This window comes from Canis lupus, chromosome 36, assembly GCF_003254725.2.
Source record: "Canis lupus dingo isolate Sandy chromosome 36, ASM325472v2, whole genome shotgun sequence".
Taxonomy (NCBI): domain Eukaryota; kingdom Metazoa; phylum Chordata; class Mammalia; order Carnivora; family Canidae; genus Canis; species Canis lupus.
In genome coordinates, this window is record NC_064278.1 from 6330127 (window position 1) to 6348796 (window position 18670).

Here is an 18670-nt window from a genome sequence, read left to right on the forward strand (position 1 = left end):
ATTCTTGTTTATCAAACATCCCTTAAATACCAAGTTTATGTTTCCTGTGACAAACAGAATCACACATCCTTCCACACACAGTTCTAGCCCCTTAGAGACCTCTAGCTAATCCTAAGAAAATATATTTCTTAGAAATGTAGCCCTTTTTAAGTGCTTTTCACTATTAATGCCCCAACCATATGTTATTTTAAAAATTACACTGATCAAGGAGCGATTGTATTTTAATGGGCTTCCCATGTCTATACTCATGATATTTACTGTATTTATTTTTTTAAAGATTTTATTTATTTATTCATGAGAGAAACACACTCACACACACAGAGAAAGAGAGGCAGAGACACAAGGCAGAGGGAGAAGGAGGCTCCATGCAGGGAGCCTGACGTGGGACTCGATGCCGGGTCTCCAGGATCACACCCTGGGCTGAAGGTGGCGCTAAACCGCTGAGCCACCCGGGCTGCCCATATTTACTGTATTTAACTTAAAGGAGTCATTGAATATTTTGTTTCTGTACTTCATGAGGTGCTTATATGACAATGACAAACTAGCTTGATAGTAGTGATGGGATCTAGGCATGAACACAGAGTCCAGCAGAAAAGCTAGAGATTCAGAAAATTATTTAGATAATTTAGACTAACAGCCCATTTTTAGCCTGATCATGTATGTATTTTAAGCAGAAACATTTCATCCTAAAAGAATTATTTCTGTGCTTCATATTTCTCTTTATCATGTTAGTAAACAAAAGCTATGGATTCAATTTAATCAACATTTATTAAGTACTATGTGCAAAGCATTTAATAGGCACAAATATGAACAAGATATATTTGTCTTAGAATCTTACTTCTTTTTTTAAGGTTTTATTTATTTATAAATAGAGACACAGAGATAGAGGCAGAGACATGAACATGAAAGCATTTAATAGGCACAAATATGAACAAGATATATTTGTCTTAGAATCTTACTTCTTTTTTTAAGATTTTATTTATTTATAAATAGAGACACAGAGATAGAGGCAGAGACCTGAACAGAGGGAAGCGCAAGCTCCCTGTGGGGAGCCTGATACAGGACTTGATCCCAAGACCCTGGGATCATGACCTGAGCCGAAGGCAGATGCTCAACCGCTGACCCATCCAGGCATCCCAGAATCTTACATTCTTATAAAAAAGACCACAGGTATACAAATTACTGTTAACAAAATATTATTTTAAACTGTTACTAAATATGCATACATGTATACATACATACTTAAAAATATATATAATTTTATGCTATACTTTTTCTTCCCTGATATCGTCTTTCTCAGTCTTTTCCCCAACATGTAAAATACATTATAATGTAAATTTATTATACAGTATAGTCTAAATGAAATTCTACTTGGTACGAGTTAAAATATAATAAGAAGAGGAAAAACTGAATTAGTAAACTCTCACATCTCATTTCAAATATCCTAAAAAAGAGATTTTATAAGCTGGCTAAGACTGAGTACATAAGAGTGAGTACATAACCAACACAGAATTTGGTATGTCTGCCTCAATTTGCCTGTATATTCTTAACAATGTGAGTTAAAAAAAACTGCTTGAAAGCTTCATCGTATTTTGAGGAAGTTAGATAAAAACTACTCAAAGCAGAAATTTTTAGTTTAGGAATTAAACTTGGACAAGGCAGCGAACTCCCTGTATACTGATGGATAATAATTACTCATATGCTTATTGGTACTCTAACTTTCTTCAGACTCTAAGTCACTCTCATTGAACATGTATGTTCTAACTTAGTCAGATAATGCCCAGGACTTCTGAAGTGTCAAGCATGCCCATCCATCTTCCATGGCTGACTATTAAATATGTAAAGGAAATCCAAATACAGGCTACTTCTGTATTTGGGTAGATATTCAGAGCAATTAATGCACAAACATTATTACCAGCAAAATGTGCTGTATCAACATGTTTTTAATTTGCTCTGAAGATCTGAGAGAACTTCCTAGCCCAAGGAGTCAACTGCTCTGTAAAAACAAAAACAAAATACCTAAAATGTCTAAAAAGGCTTATCTCTCCCCAACCTTTAAACATACCACTGCCCTGGAAACCTCCCTGACTGGGACATCTGTCAACTAACAAAGATCCACAAACATCTCCGTTTTCTTACAGATAATACATTGCTCTCAGGCCTTTCTGCCATTTCCTTTTGTGCATCCCGTGGTTTCCAGAATTTACCAGTTATGGTTATGTCCACTTACAGGAAGAAAAACAAAAAGGTTTAAACCAATCAGTGCAGAGGATTCTTGAGACAGTGCGAAAATAAAAGTAGCTGTGGTTGTACCTTGCTTCACTCAACCATAAATTCCTAAGATGTTGGGTGTAAATCAAATACAACAAAATATCTTCAACCCTTCCAAATGACTTAAATTATTTCATAAAGTATTTTTCTTAATATCTAGTTAATCTTTATAGGCCACCATTCCTGATGGCTTTAAATTATACTTTCTGTCAAAGACTTAGTGATCTACAATAACCCTTGAAGTACGTAAATGAACGAAGGATACATTTTTAATGGTGAATCTTTTGTAAAGCGTGGAAAAAATAATTCTCTCTTATTTGTTTAATATATCCTAATTTCTCCTGTATTTGATTTCCCTAATGCATGGCATAAAGCCAGGTACGATATTTTCAGCTAGTGTACCTAATGAGTATATGATAAAACAGCATGAGGGAAAAGCTGTGTCCAAGGGGTATAATGGGCTTGTTGATGCCACCTACTGTGCATTTTGTTTTTCTAAAGTTCCCCACATAATTGACTAAAACAGAGTTCCTAAAGCCTGATCATATGATGAGTGCTGAAGTCTTCCAACTATGTTCAAGTATCTCATGAAAAAAAATAAGAGATGCCAGAGACTAGTGTGATGTGCTTGGCATTAGGAAGAAGGTGGTTCCCAACAGAGTGGTTGGCTTCAACAAACAAAGAAGGTGTTTAATCAGTCCCTCTGCGTTTTTTTCCGTGGTGACCAACCACATTATGGCAGGTAGTGATGGCAGGACAGAAAAAGGTTAGCAAGAATGAAGAAGTTTGGCCTCTCATCCTGCTAGTATGAGAAACCTCCAGGCGTGTTAAAAAAGTGAGAAGGTTTTGGTTCCAGACCCAAGGACACATAAACAAAGACCCTCAGGAACATGGTAATGGAAGAATCCAGAAGCCGAACAAGCCCACGTACAGGCCAAAAGCCATGGAGGATGAGCAGAGCCCGATTTAAGGGCTTCCCAGCTCATTTGCAAGGTTAGAAACATGAGAACAAAGCCGAATCAGCTCCGGATGCTGTCTCGGCCAACCAGGAGAAGCAACCAGGATGGTGGAAGGGAGTCTAGCCGGCCCTGCCTATGGGGGGGGGGGGGTGACCTCAGACACAGTGACCACTACTGGTTTCTGATCTGATACCAGCTGGTGACACTGGCCCATTCACACCCGTCGACCTCTGTGATAAGTGTCCTGGAATGACTGCTAGAACTGTGTGTGGCCCCTCTTGTCTGTTCCTCCTCTGCAGGCCGCAGCACTGACCTCAGCGTCCACGTGAGATCAGGCCCGAGCCTCTCCCTCCCACGCCGTCCCTCCAAGCCAGCGCATCTTCTGTCTCTCCTCTTTGGGCAGCTTTCCTCACAGGCACAATGAGTGGCTTGGACCACATTATCTTAAAAGTTCCTCCCAGGTCTACTAACATTCTGCGATCCCTGGATATTACAAATTCCCAGAATCATAAAATTTAGAGTTGAAAGGAACTTCGGAAGTTGTCTATTCAACCTCCTGCTCAAACTAAGCTAACCTAGCCAGAACTAATAAGCTCTGAAAGTTCTATGTAGTTGTTTCTGGCTGGATGAATACAGTCATAATCAAAGCTTAAAAACCTTAACTATAAAGCATGAAAAAAATGTGTATAAGATCTTTAAAACATCTAAGAAAAAGTTTGAAGGAGCCAGCGCCCGTAGAACAGCATGTTCTGCTGCTTAGAAGTTCATACCTAAGCAGCACTTCCCAATCTCTGTTTGCAATCTCCAGAGCATTTTGAAAAATCACAAACGGTGTCAGAAATTTCTCCAAACAAAACTAATTTTCAATTTCTCATTATGCTTATAAATTTATAAGACAGGATGATGGGATGTCACATCAAATAAAGTCTCAGAGAGGAGAATAAAAAGTATTAAGGGGAAATAGAGTGATACTTTGAAATGCATTCAAGAAAAATCAAAAAGAATGTCATTTGTTCTTAAACAGTGTGTTTTAGTCGGCTGCTTTTCAAAATTAATTTGGATCCCTGATAATAAATATTTCTCTCTCCCTCTTCAAAAAAATTATTGTCTTAACAGGGTCTATACCAGCTATCACACTACAGATCTTGAAAAAAATCATTGGCTGTATTTAAGAAACAAGCCTTTGAAACATTAATATTTTCCATTGTGTTCTATTATTAGTTACTTCTAAGTCATAAGTTCATCAATAAATAAGAAGAGCTACATTTACAGTTTGGAAAATATCAAATTCTCCCCAAAATTGATATATCGATTTAATGTCCATTCCAATAAAAATCTTGTATTTCTTTTTTATGGAAATTGACAAGCTGATTCTAAAATTTATAAAGAAATACAAAAGGTCTAGAATAGTTGAGACCACTTGGAAAAACACACACTTAATATACTGCTATAGTAACTTATGACTCTGTAGTATGAACACAAGGATACACATGGAATCACACAGAAAGTTTCGGAAAAAGGTATATATAAATGTGGTCACCTGATTTACAATAAAGGCCACACTGAAATTCAAAGGGGAAAATGAAAATATGTTCACAATAAATGGTGCTGAATCAACTAGATATTCATATGGGGGGGAGGGGCTAAAAAACAAATCTTGATACTGTGCACACCAAACACAAAAAGACAGATGTGGGACGCCTGGCTGGCTCAGTGGTTGGGCATCTGCCTTTGGCTCAGGTCATGATCCTGGGGTCCTGGGATCAAGTCCAGCATGAGGCTCCCCACAGGGAGCCTGCTTCTTCCTCTGCCTGTGTCTCTGCCTCTGTCTCTCCTGAATAAATAAAATCTTAAAAAAAAAAAAAAAAAAAAGACAGATGTGAGACTAGTGGTTATCTTTGGGGAGTGCAAACTGGGAAGGGCCATGAGTGTGCTTTCCAGGTGCTGGAATGTACATAGTGACCCGGGGGGCCATCACATGAGTATGCGTACCTTAATCTCTGTATTTAAAATTTGTGTACTATACGTATGTTCTACCTCAATAAAAAATTTAAATAAACATGCAAGTAAACAGAATTATCCCATTGTGCTCCACGATGGCACAAATCATGTCTTATTTACATATTTGCACCTTCCAGGGCCTGATACAATGCCTGCTCAGTGTTTGTTGAATTTAATTAAATTTGCCAGGTAGTTCCAACTATGGGATCTTAACGAGATGATTTTGGTACAATATGTCTGAGCTGTCAATAGTAGAATTATAGCTGTGCGTTTTCTGCAGACTCCTTTTAAATTCCCAATGCATTCATATTTAAAATATCTGGCTTTTTTCCCCAAAAAAAGAGGGAGATAGGAACATTTGCATATTGAAAACCAGCCCCAATTTCAGGGTTTAACAAGATTCAAATCAAAAAGGCAAAAGAAGAAAAACAAAGAAAGGTGCTGCCATGTGGCGCCCTAGCAAGCAGATGTTCATTAGGGCCCAGACACACAGATTACTATCACAATGTACTTATCTGAACACGCTATCGTCAGACCACACAGTCAAATCAAATTTTGAAGGCTCAAAGGATGTGCACTGAAGAACATCCTGTACTGCTGAAACATGAATTTGAATTTTGTGACACAGACAGAGGGGTAGACAAGAACACCACAGATCACCCACTGTCATTTTAAATCCTATTTATGTATTAAGAGATAATCTAGTCTTTAAGAAAGCCATCAAAATCAACATTTAAGATTTCCATTAAAATGAAAATCTGAGAAACTATAACCAAAGAAGAAACATAGCATTTTTTTAGCCTTTAGCAAATTAAAAAACACACAATACTTTTGTGATTATTTTTAGATAATCATTTTGTGAAATATTCAAGAAGAAGAAAGAGATGGTTATATGTGATTTTAAATGCTAGTCTGGGTGAAGAAAAATGTAAACGGCTTACCATTTCACTACCTCAAATTTAAATTCTAATCGCATTAGGAGTACACATTTGTCATCAAAATACTTTCTATTATGCTAATTATGTTCTCTTTTGTTCAAAGTATTACATCATGTCTGTACTTCTATAACTACATTTATACATTGCCAAATAAAATTTTATTTTAAATTTCCATATAAAATAGGATAAAAAATAGGAAAGAAAATCTGATTCAAAGAGGCAATTGTAGTTAGCAAATTCTTAATCATAATCTGTAGCATTAAGAGGTAGTAAAAAAAAATTTTTTTTTTTTTTAATCTAAATTAAGTCAGACACACTCGGTCCCTGACTGGGGCCAACTGCAGTGGGAACCGCTTGTATGCAACAATCACCCTGGTAGATGGACCAGTAGTGCAGCACATACACCTGTGGCTGGTCAGAAGTTAAGTCCAGAGTGACTTCCAGTGCAGGGAGAAAAGTTGGGGTAGGTGCGGGGGAGAAGGGAAAAGAAGGAGTGAGCAGGGGAAAAGGAGAAGAGAGAGTGGAAATGTGCACGGAGATTGCCCAAATTCATATACTTTATCCTCACCCATTTTCATTTTGCAGGCCCTTGGGTCTTGGGTCTCTCTTTACCCCAGAGCCAAGCCACAATCCAGAAACAAAACAGCAAGGGGTCCATGGTCTGAATCCTCCTCTTAAGCACTGATTGGTTCCGCTTTGACTTCCTCCCAGGGTAGGGTTCTTAACGTGGGCTCCACAGGCCATCTTGGGAAAAATCTGAGGTGAAGGGGAATGTGCCATCAGCAGTTTCCCAAGGTTTGCAGTTCCCCTATGAGTTATGAGCCATTGTTGGACCAGGACTAGACGAAAATAAGAGAAGCACTGGAACTGGACGGTTTGTTCTTTCATTTTCTTTCATTCTTGTTTCCAGACTCAGAAGCTGTCTGCTTGATATGATGCTCAAGGAGAGCAAGGAAAGCTGAAAGGCTGTAATAATCGAGCCAGTGATGAGCAAAGGACGAAAAGCACTACTAGAAAGCTTCGGACTGCATTTTTTTTTTAAATGGACTGCGATTTCTAGCAGTGGGGGGAGGGGGGGGAGAAGCAAGAGATTCTCTCTGAGGCCAGCACAGGAAAACAGGTGAGTAGGAAGTCAGTCTCCCAGGGAGTGAGGAATAAGGAGGGCTCCGAGGGCCTCAGCGCAGTGGGAAGCTCCAGAGTCCACACCTCCCAGGACTTCACAAGCCACACCTCTCATCTCTTCTGGAAACCTAATCCTCCAGTCCTAGAAGCTTAAAGCTCTACTGAAGGGAAAGGCTGTCTTCCCATCACCCCTGAGGTGAGTTAGGAAAATCTACCCCCTCCCCTGAAGGGGGCAGAGATGGGTTCCTGGAACCCGGAATTCCAACTATGAATGCTCATGCCCTCCCTCCACCCAAATATTGCCCAGCACAGTGCTTCAGGTCTATGATGAGATTAGTATGGAACACCGACCTGTGACTTATCAAGTAGGCTACTTTTACAGGCTCTTCAAGGTTGGCTGGGGACCCTATCATTAAAGATAACAATTTATGTATGAAATATATTAGATGAGTTTCAGGTTCTAAATAACTGATAAGTGAACTGTTCAGAACAAACTTGCAAACGATTCACTTGTAAGTTCAGTTATACCCAATCACTGAACAAATCATATAGAGCTTGAGAAAAATATCATCTGCCAGCTACAGAACTTTTCTATCGAAGATTTTCTGGTGGCCAATTCTTTAAGTGTTGTTTAAATGAAAGTGTGCAAATAATCATGTGGAGTGAAACCTAAGAAGAGGGTGAGATTAGGAACTTTTTTTGTAAGGCTTCCATCTTTGAACAATGAAATTAATCAAAGTTTTGCTTTGTAGAAGGGAAAGAAGGTTTTGGGAATACATCAATCAGTTAATGACCTAAAAATAAAAACTGGCAAATTTTTTTTATTAATGTTTGCATTTGTCGAAAGCTTGTTTAGTGATGAATCCAAATGTAGTTGAGAAGACAAAGGTAAAGTTGATGGTATTACAAATTTCTAATAAAATTTACTTTTGCTTACAATCAAGTATTTTATCTGAGACTTTATTTTATAAGCTGTAATTGTTGGAGCACCTGGATGGCTCAGTCAGTTAAGCGACTAACTCTTGATTTCAACTCAGGTCATGATCTTAGGGTCTCGGGATCAGTCCCCACATCAGGATCGCTCAGCTGGTAAAATGTGCTCCTCTCCCTTTCCCTCTTCCTTTGCCAACCACCCCCCACCAGCATGTACATGTGCATGTACATGTGCACGTGTGCTCTCTCTCTCTCTCAAATAAATTTTTAAAAATCTTTTAAAAAAGATGTATAAGCTGTTATTGTTACTCTACAGGTAAGGAAGGGTTTAGAAGTTCTCCAGTCAAGTATACTACCAATTGCAACTCTCAAAACAACCATATTTAAAAAGTGTTAAACAGGGGAAATAGCATAATGTTATTTGAAGAGCTTAAGTATAATAAATATATAAATTTAAAATCTAAAATTCATTTTTGGCAAATTTGATCTCCCTCCACCCACCAAGAAACTTAGGAGCACAGTATTCCATCATGTATGCATCCAATGCTGCCCATTTTAATTAGTAAATTTATCAACTGATTAAAAAAAAAAAACTAGTATCACCTAAGATGGGGCCACACACAGGCAGAGCTCAGAAAACAATGTACTTTCTTATAAGATGGGTAAAGATTATTTGTGGTATCTACAAAATGACTTAGCTTTGTTACACAAAACCTTTCCCTGGTTTTGACTTAGTTTCATTTGCTGAGGTGAAGAAAGCTTATTTTAAAATCAAAGCTAGAAGCTGACCAAATAAAGAGAATAAATACTTGTATCTATGAAAGATCATGAATAATAAAAAATATCTGTTATTTTCTGAAGAAATAACAGCTAGAATTAGATACATTATCAACATGTAGATTGCAGGCACACGATGATGTAATTAGCAGCACAACAAAACTCTAGACATTTTCTCCTTTTGCCGCAAGCAAGCCTAATAAATTAGGAGAAATAAACATCATTTCAAATGGTTTAAAACAATAAGAGTAACAATTCTGCATAACCATTATGTCATCATTTAAGCATGATATGCTCAGCCTGTCAAAACCTGAATAGGTTGGCTTAGTAGCACATTTATAAGCATAAAACTTGAAAAATAATCATGTAAAATAAGGTAATGGGATATGAAAATCTGAGGAGAAGGAGTTAAAGTACAAAAAAAGTGTTATCCTATAAAATTCTAATACTCCTAAGAAAATTAAAAAGGGCAAAAAATACAAAACAATGCTGATTATAAATTCGAGACATTTTAATTAATCTAAAGCCCCAATTTCTTCCAAAAATTCTCAGGTTTTTTGTGGCCTTTATGTGCCCTTGACGTTTTCTCACAAAACACGTAGCAGAGTTTTTAAACCCACAGATGTATATCTTAGTGATTTCTCTGTCACTCAGACCCTTGGTATGCTGCTTTCCTGGGTGTACTACTTCATAAATATTTTTCCTCACTTATTTTTGTCTTTCCTGGTAGCTGGTGATATGCTGGAGAGCAAGGACACACTCCCGAACCTTTTCCAATGACAGGTGCAGAGAACGATACTCTGGGATCACTCGGGAAATACAGCTGATTAGTTAGAATTTCAGTCCTTTACGAACCTCAGCAACTTTTCAACAAGCTACCAGCTTAAAACGTAACCTAATCCCAGAATACAGATGTTACAGCCAACATTGGAAATCACCCACCAGACATTGTGTTTATGGTACCAGAGTTGTAAGCAAGTCAACTGTTCGTACTAGCATCTCATCTCTCTTTTAGGATTTAGGTTTTCATATTTGTCCTCTAGAAAACTGTTCTCCATCCTCTATAATGACAAACACATCCATTTAAGAATTAGCTAAAAGAATATGTATGGAGAAAGACAGTGTTCAGTTCTGTATGTTTTCCTCCCCAGGAAGTCTGAGTGTTGATTTTTGCCCCCCTCCTTTTTGTCTCTCTTCTCTCTCACCATCACTGACACACTTCTTTTCCCGTGCCTATTTGAAAAATTAAAATATTCATATAATTATGTTAAAGAGACAAAAATACACTAAGAAAAAGTAAGGAATTCAGCTCTGCGAAATACATGTTCAGTTTATTTTTGGCTTAGCCATCACCATCTCCTTTACACTTTCCCTTCATGTTATGAAATGTTTAGGGGTGCTTGGGTGGCTCAGTCGGTTACACCTCCAGCTCCTGATCTGAGAATCCTGGGATGGAGCCCCTCATGGGGCTCTGCACTCAGCTGGGAGTCTGTTTCTCTGCCCCTCTCTCTCTCTCTCTCCCTCTGCCCCTCCCCCTGCTCACGTGCTCATTCATTCTCTCTCTCTCTGTCTAAAATAAATCTTTTTTAAAAAAGAAATATTTATATTATCAAATTTGTGTGTGTGCTCAGATTTGCATGTATGTTTCACACACCTGATTCTAAGGAGACATTTTGCCATGTATCATCTGGCCAAGGTCCCACTGGTAAAAGTCTGTATCATCCAAGTGCTGCCTCTCCTGAGGCATAGACAACTTCCATCAGGTTTTACTATTTATCCACTAAAATAGCAGAACAGAGAAAGTAGAACATTTAAAATCATTCCACATAAAATCTCCAAGTCTGATGTTCAATTTTGAATATATGATTTGATTTTACAACAAATTTTATGGTATTGCATTTAAATCACTCACGTACCATTACTAGATTTTCTTTAATAAAGCCATGTAACATTGAATCCAGCACTTCCACTTAAGAGCAACTTGATATGCTTCTGCTTATTCCTCTAATCCCAGTAAAGGGGATAACAAGCTAGGTGGCTGAATGTCATGTTTAGGGTTAGGCAACAGTCAGTAATTGCGAGGTAAGTAACTTTGAACACCTCAATGCTAATGTATATTTTAGTTGTTCTCCATTAAATGAATAAATGTTTTTTATCAAGTTTGAAATATACTTTTAAAAAAGGTGATTTTCTTGAAAATTGAGCAGAAAGACATTTCAATTGTGTTGGTGGGGACCACTGACAGGAAGCAAAGACCAGGCTGAGTCACCAGTTCATCACAGGTAACATCAACCCCCCCCCCCCAGTATAATACTATGAGATTTTTTTCAGGCACCATATGCTTTAAGGAAGCATGTACGAAAGGGGCACTTTTTATTCCATGAATTAAGCATTGACAAATTAATATGTGATTCCCCTTAGGGCTCTTGTTATGGTACGGACAAAATAAATCAAAACATAAATCAAACTATGCATTTCTATAGAGAATTAGACTGATTAAATTTGTAGATTTTAGTCTATATTCTTTTTCCTGATCTAAAAAGATTTTGCATGTGCTTATTCTGAATAATAATAGCCACTAATAAGCATTTATTTAGCACCTACTGTTCTGTGGTTCAAGCAAGAAACTAGAGAGGTGTTGATATTCTTGCAGAGAGACTTACAGCGGGATAGGAGACCAAGCTTGGGGAGAGTAAGCCTTAATGAACTGAGCATCCAATAAAAAACAAACTAGACAGGGACACCCAGGTGGCTCAGCGGTTTAGCGCCTGTCTTCGGCCCAGGGCATGATCCTGGAGTCCTGGGATCGAGTCCCATATCAGGTTTCCTACATGGAGCCTGCTTCTCCCTCTGCCTGTGTCTCTGCCTCTCTCTCTGTGTCTCTCATGAATAAATAAATACAATCTTTAAAAAAAAAAAAAAACTAGACAAAAAATTCCTCTTCCTTATAAAGAATGAACAATATTTAAGTGTTAATATGATTTTTACTAAGCACTTATCCTTCCATTCAATATGTCCCTCACATGATTTTTACTGGTTAAGCACACATGGGGAAAAATATTTTATTTTCTGAAAACTCTCTACTTAGTAAAAAAGAAAAGGAAGAAAGACCCTTTTGTCTTTACCTAAGACCCATAACTTAAAATTTCAGTACTCATTAAGGTGGGGTAATTTTGAAGTTCCAATAAACCATTAAGCAAAATACAAAGTCTGAGCAATATATCAGTAAAGTTTAAAAAAAAAATTTCTTCCAAATGTATTACATGGAAATTGTCCATACTTGAATTTAAATTCAAAACCAAGATTGCCAACCACATAAGGCATATCTAGTTATACTAATACTAAATCATTGAAAGCTCTCCTACTTCTCTTCACAGATCTTTTTCTTTTCCTTTCTAGTAGCTTGAGATTTGTCTCCCAACATATAAAAATATAATATATGCTATGGGAAATCCAAAAGAAATAGCTATCTGAGGGGGGAATGCTACAATATTGCATTATAATGCATCTTCATCTTAACCATCCCATGACATTGAGTCTTCCACCACCACTTTTAGATAGTCACATTATCCCATTCACCTAAGGAACTAGGGCATATTCATAAATATATAAAATATTGCATGGCTGTATTGATATATTTAACCAAACGTCATTCACTGTATTAATGTGGCTACTTGTTAGGACACAAAGCACCCTCAGTCTTAATATCATGCTTCTCTATGGCTAAACCACCTTAAAATACTCAGTAGCTCTATGTAAAACCCCTAATTCTTTCAGAAACAGATGGACAAAATATTCTTATGGCTACTACTTAAAGTTAAGGAATTCAACAAAGTGTTAATGCACACAAAAATTCAATTCAGGGGCACCTGGGTGGCTCAGTAGTTGAGCATCTGCCTTTGGGTCAGGTTATGATCCCAGGGTCCTGGGATGGAGTCTCGCAGCGGGCTTCCCACAGGGAGCCTATTTCTCCCTCTGCCTAAGTCTCTGCCTCTCTTTCTGTGTCTCTCATGAATAATAAAATCTTTAAAAAAATTAAATTCTGAAAAACTACTCTGTTCTAGCAGTCTTTATTAATACAAATCCCTAATAATACCACTCTTTATTTTTTCACATTTTGAAACTTAGGTTCAAATATGTTCTTTAGCAAACACTTATTTAAAAACAGCTTTAAGAGAAACTTTTGTTTTAGAACATTTCTTTAGTATAGACAACAGTGCTGCTGATGCATAAAAATTATTAAAGCAAGCTTTCAATAAGGTATGTTCTATAGAAATATCTTCTGATAACTGGGAACAAACACCACAAGTGTGTCAAATTGCATTTAGTTGCTACAAAATATTAGCTAAGCATGTAAAGAACATCTTGTATTCTTCAGAAGAAAGACAATATTTCAATTCCCATATATATTTGCATACATGCATTGGCAGTCCTGTATGCTGTAGTATCTTTGAAATAAACAGACCATGAGGGGTGCCTTTGTACTAAGTGAAATTAATACTGCCAATGTTTGAAAATATGCACATACAAATCTTTAGGTTAAAATATGTTAAATTATTAGATTTTTTTTCCTATGTAGCTGGAAAGTGGACACCAAATTTAATTGTTCATAATATAGCACAGGTCATTTATAATTCAGAAAATCCTTTAGAACAATATGTGCTTATATTTAGGAAGCTACATCAAACCACCTCCTAGAATGAATGTGTCAGGTGATAAAGAGAGCCTGCTGTGATAAGACCACCCTGACAGAGAAACACAAAAACACCCAACAAGCATGTAAAATCGGGTTACTTGCAATCTGTCTTACTCCACACTAAGATATTATGAAAATTTCACAATCTCCTTCACTTCCCCCCCATGGCCTGCCCCCGTCCATAGCATCCTCAGACTTACTTTACATTTAATGGAGCCATACAATTTTTCTAATGATTTTCTATTCCTGTCAAAGTACAAAACATACTGAGATGGTCACAAGCTGCAGCAGAGCTCCACAGATTTTTGTTGTTGTTGTTGCTAGTAAGTGTAGAAATAACTAACATTGTTTTTATGGGGAAAAAGTACTAAATAAAATTGCCAAAACAGACTCTGATGGGATGATTACCTCCAGATGAATTATTTGACATATGTTAATTTTGTAGAGTATGGTAACAAAACTCATTTCAAGTGCCATTTTCATTGGTATGTATCCCTTCTGATGAAAGGAAACCCAATCCATTTATTCTGTCTTGACTCAAAACCATCACATCCATCTCTGAACTGCAAATTTAAGTCAGATATCACTTTGTAAACAACGATGCCATTCCTCAGTTTTTGATATGGCTTCCAAACAGAAGTTTCAAAACAACTCTGACTAGCAAACACATCACTGTACTTTAAACAGGCTGATGTTGTTTTTTTTTTTTTTCTATCCCACGTTTCAGAAAGGTTAAAAGACATACGCACACAGGCGAGGATCATCACTACAGATGACAGATTCTAAGTGTGACTGACTATTCACTCTTTAGGTAGATTAGGCAACGACTTGTTTTTAAACTCACGACAAACCAAACTAAGTCTCCCCCCTTTTTTTTTTTAAATGACTCACCCTAGCCTGTTAGCAACAAAATATGTCAGGGAGAAAAAAACAGAGCTAGGTGTTTCAAACTGTGCTTACCTAAAATCTGCATCTAGTCACTTTACATTTTAGGAGATGCTCCTTTCTGAGATAATGAAGATACTTTACAATAGGGAATTTAGGTTTAATTGTCGAACTCGAATACCATGTTATATAGGTCAAGTCAGTATGTGTGTCTTTCTCCTGAAACAAAGAAATTCAAAGAGTAATAGGATTTCAGATTTCATAGTAGAAACAGCAAGATATGTTTTGAGAATGTCATTTACTGTAACACAAATCAATATTAAATGCTTTATGCAGGAAGCACACTTTCAGAAAATGGGCCCTAAAGCTTTCTGGGCTCCGACCCTAATTACTGGAGCAGGCTCTTGCCGTTTGTCTCTCTCTTCAATTATTTACGGGGCAAAAAGAGCCAAATGGCATTGCATTAGCTATATTAAATGCTATGTACTTGGTTTCTAACTTACTAATGGTACATAAAAATTACTAAGGTGAATGTGCCTGTAGAAACATGGCCCCTTTTCTTCTTCACCTGAGTGTATGTATTCATTATTCATACAGTTAAGTGTCGAATAGGATGTCCTTTAGGCACCCAATGCTGCATAATTTAAACAAGTGCATTAAACATACATGATATCTAAAAGGTAGTGCATTGATTATACCTCAAAATTTCTTTGAACAACTTGTATTTACAATGTCGCTCGCCAAAAAAAAAAAAAAAAAAAAAAAAAAATGAGCACCTACCCTGCACCCCTAAAAACAAATGTGTGGGGACCACACAGAAATGAATAACGGGTATCCTCGCTCCTACCATCTTGCTGCTTTCTGGCCACCCAAAGTAAGATGAAAATTGGGGGGAGTAAAAAGGAGGCCCCGGATGGCTAGACAATCTCTGGTCTCAGTGCTGACAAGTGTCCTTTTCTACGTGAGCAAATACAGAGCTACGTTGTAGGTACATAGCATGGACCACACACACTGTAGGAAAGGGAGGCTTATCAAGATTGAATCAGAGATTCTGTGCACCAGGCCAGGAATGTCCTCTGCCAGCAAGGAGGACACGATCACAGCCTACCAAATAAAGTTCAGACGCCGCATCCGTACTTGATTTTTGGTGACCTACAAGGGCACCCGGGGTAGGGTACAAGATGCTAATCACTGAAGAAGGCTGGTGCGCCCAACTCCAACCCTCTCAAATTGTGCAAGAAGCTTCCAAAGCAGCCAGACGGAGCCTCGCTCTTCATGCCCCATAAATAAATAACTTCTTTTCAATGAGTTTGGGATGCCTCAAATCCTACAGTAAGGATAGCGTAGGCCCACTCACGAGGGTACGCAGGGTCCCTAGCTAGTCATTCGCGATCTGTGCGGCTACATGTCAGCAGCCTCGTTACCTAAGCGTTTGCCAGGCCACTTCGGAGAAAGCCCCCTGGAGAGGGGCCGGCGCTCCACACACAGGGCCCTATTCTTCTAAAGTCACTTCGTTCTCGGCACTGAAATCCTGCCCATTGTCCCTCCCCTGCAAAAGCTGCAGGGAAGATTAAGAGGGACATCAATGAACGGTGAGTGAACTTTGGCCACTTTTCCACCCAAAACACCAGCGTAAAAGTAGAAATCAGTAACCAGGTGAAGTGCCACACGCACAAAGATCAAGGCGAGGGGCGGGCGCGCAGGGCCGGAGGCGGGCAGGACCGCGTCCCGAGGGTCCCCCCCCCGCGGGCGGGCGTCCCGGGGGCCGGAGCTGCGCACCCCCGCGGGGGAGGCCGGGGCCGGGGCTGCCGGGGCTCCCGGGGCGGGGCGGGGGCGAGGCCGAGGGGTGGGGGCGGGCGCGCGCGGCCGCCAGCACCGGGCCAGGGGCGCCGCTCGGGCCCGCCCCCCCCCCCCCCCCCGCCGCCTCCCGGGCCAGGAAGGGGCCGGCGGCTCTTTCCTGTCTGGTCCCCCCCTCCCCGGGGCTGTAACCCGATCCCCGCGCTCCGCTCCCGGCAGCCGCCGCCCCGCGCCGCCCAGGCCGGCGCTATAGTTAGCGGCCCTCCCTCCCCGCGCCCTGCCCCGCGCCCTGCCCCGCGCCCTGCCCCGCGCCCTGCCCCGCGCCCTGCCCCGCGCCCTGCCCCGCGCGCCCCCCGCGCCCTGCCCCGCGCCCCTACCTTCGCGTGAAGATACTGGGGGTAGTAGTAGGTGGCGTACTGCGGGTACATCTGCTGTTTCCACACTTTGCCCATGAAGCTGGAAGGCAGCCTGCCGGGAGCCTGCGGTGCAGGGTCGCGGGCACTTCGGGCTTCCAAGTCTCCGTCCCTCCCGCCTCTCCCTTTCCGGCGGCGGCGGCCGCCGCTGCTCCACCTCCCAGCCCGGACCAGACGTCGTCGCCGTCCTCCTCCTCCTCCTCTTTCTTCTCCTCCTCCTCCTCCTCCTCCTCCTCCTCCTCCTCCTCCTCCTCCCAGGCAGAGGGCAAGGCGCCGCGGGGCGCAGAGGGCACCCCGGACAGGGCGCTCCCCGGGACTCGCTCCCGGAGCCCGACCGCTGCGAGGCTGCGCGGGCCGCCCGGCTCCGGCTCCGGCTCGGGCTCCGGCTCGGGCTCGGGCTCCGGCTCCGGCTCCGGCTCCGGCTCCGGGCGCGGGGCTCGCGGGCGCTCAGCGCGAGTGGGCAGCTCGGCGGCGGCGGCGGCGGCGGCGGCGGCGGCTGCGCCCGGGGCCCGGCGGCATCTGGGGTGGGTGCGCCCGGCCGGCGGGGGAGGGGCCGGCGGGGGAGGGGCGGGGCGGGGCCTGGGCGCCGCGGGGCCGGGGCCGCGGGAGGTGAGACGCCGCCGCGACCCCCGCTCACCCCGCCGCCCCCGGGACCCCGACCGCTTTGTGTCGGGCCGCGGGGCCGGGGGGCGGCGGTGGGGGGGGGGGGGGGGCTCGGGGCACCGGCCTGACAACTGCAAAGCGGACACCTCGGTTCCTCTCCTGAGTTTTTAATCTTCGTAAGGGGGAGGGGAAGTCAGGGAAAAGCGGAGGAGATCGGATCAATTTCTCACTTTACCCCCGCCCGGGGATTTTTTTTTTTTTTTTTTTTCTTTAACAAGACCTCGAAAATGATTTAGCATCCGACCCCAAAGCTGGAGTCGGACACCTGGGCTCTGTTGCCCCCTCCCCCCCAGGCCACGGCACTAATTTTCTAGGTGACCTTGGGAGGGTTAGTGTCCTTCGGCTCGGGTTTCCCAGATGTGAGAGGTGAAACCCTGCCCTCTGCACGAGGGGAGCCGAGCTCTGTGAAACACGCGCGCACACACACACACACACACACACGCGCGCGCACATCCCACAACAAATAGACGATCCTTCCAAGGGGAGATGCCGCAAAGAGGCAGAATGTTATTATTAGAGGACACAATATAGACATCAGCTTTGCTCTGCCTCTTTCTAATGCTGCCAGACAGTCTGTCAACTCCCACTCAGGAGCAAGGAAACTCCCTGAGTTTGGAATATTTTAAGGCCATTTTGAAAGTCACGCAGGCATATTGTTGCAGTGTGCTTCAGTGACATATAAAATCAATCTCTCTCTCCGCCTCGCTCCATCTCCTAATTGTCACAGTTCTAGACAGCCCCAGACAGCAGTGGCTCAGTTCACTACGTAACTGGATATAATTTAATGGAGTTAATTGGTCCCTGAAGCTGCCCGTAGAAGACTTTTATATTCCAGCCCAAAAAAGAGGTAACACCAAAATGTACAAAAGAATAAGGAAGAAATCACCTCCAAATCGGAGCTCTTGCACATCGAATAAAACGTAATAAAAAAAATTCATGTGTGATTACATAGACCTTGGTTACTTTGTTTTGCCATGTTGGTTTTCCAGGAGTCTATATTTTCCTAACAGCACAAAGGTGAGTCGAACTGAAATGGAATGCGTGATTTTGTTCAACAGTTACATTTTTATAGGGTTACAATTCAAAGCAGGTTTAGTAAGATACTTTAAGACAAAGAAACACTGACGTGAAACCCCTATAATCTTACATGATTGAGACAAATGTTAAGCTTAGACATTTTGACATAACAAAATAAATGTAAGTTCATATGAGAAC

The 18670-nt window shown here is 41.2% G+C and overlaps 1 protein-coding gene across 6 annotated transcripts in view; it reads right to left on the reverse strand.

The window, feature by feature from the left end:
* RBMS1 (RNA binding motif single stranded interacting protein 1) overlaps positions 1–17230 on the reverse strand; it is a 214109-nt gene extending 196879 nt beyond the window's left edge. Inside the window, exon 1 of one of the 6 annotated variants that reach the window (XM_025471075.3) lies at positions 16757–17230. In XM_025471075.3, coding sequence (XP_025326860.1) covers positions 16757–16831 — 75 coding nt within the window. In that variant the 5' untranslated portion in view covers positions 16832–17230. The remainder of the gene's footprint in view (positions 1–16756) is intronic. The other 5 variants (XM_025471079.3, XM_025471076.3, XM_035696774.2 and 2 more) reach the window with 5 other exon arrangements.
* Positions 17231–18670: the final 1440 nt, after the last annotated feature.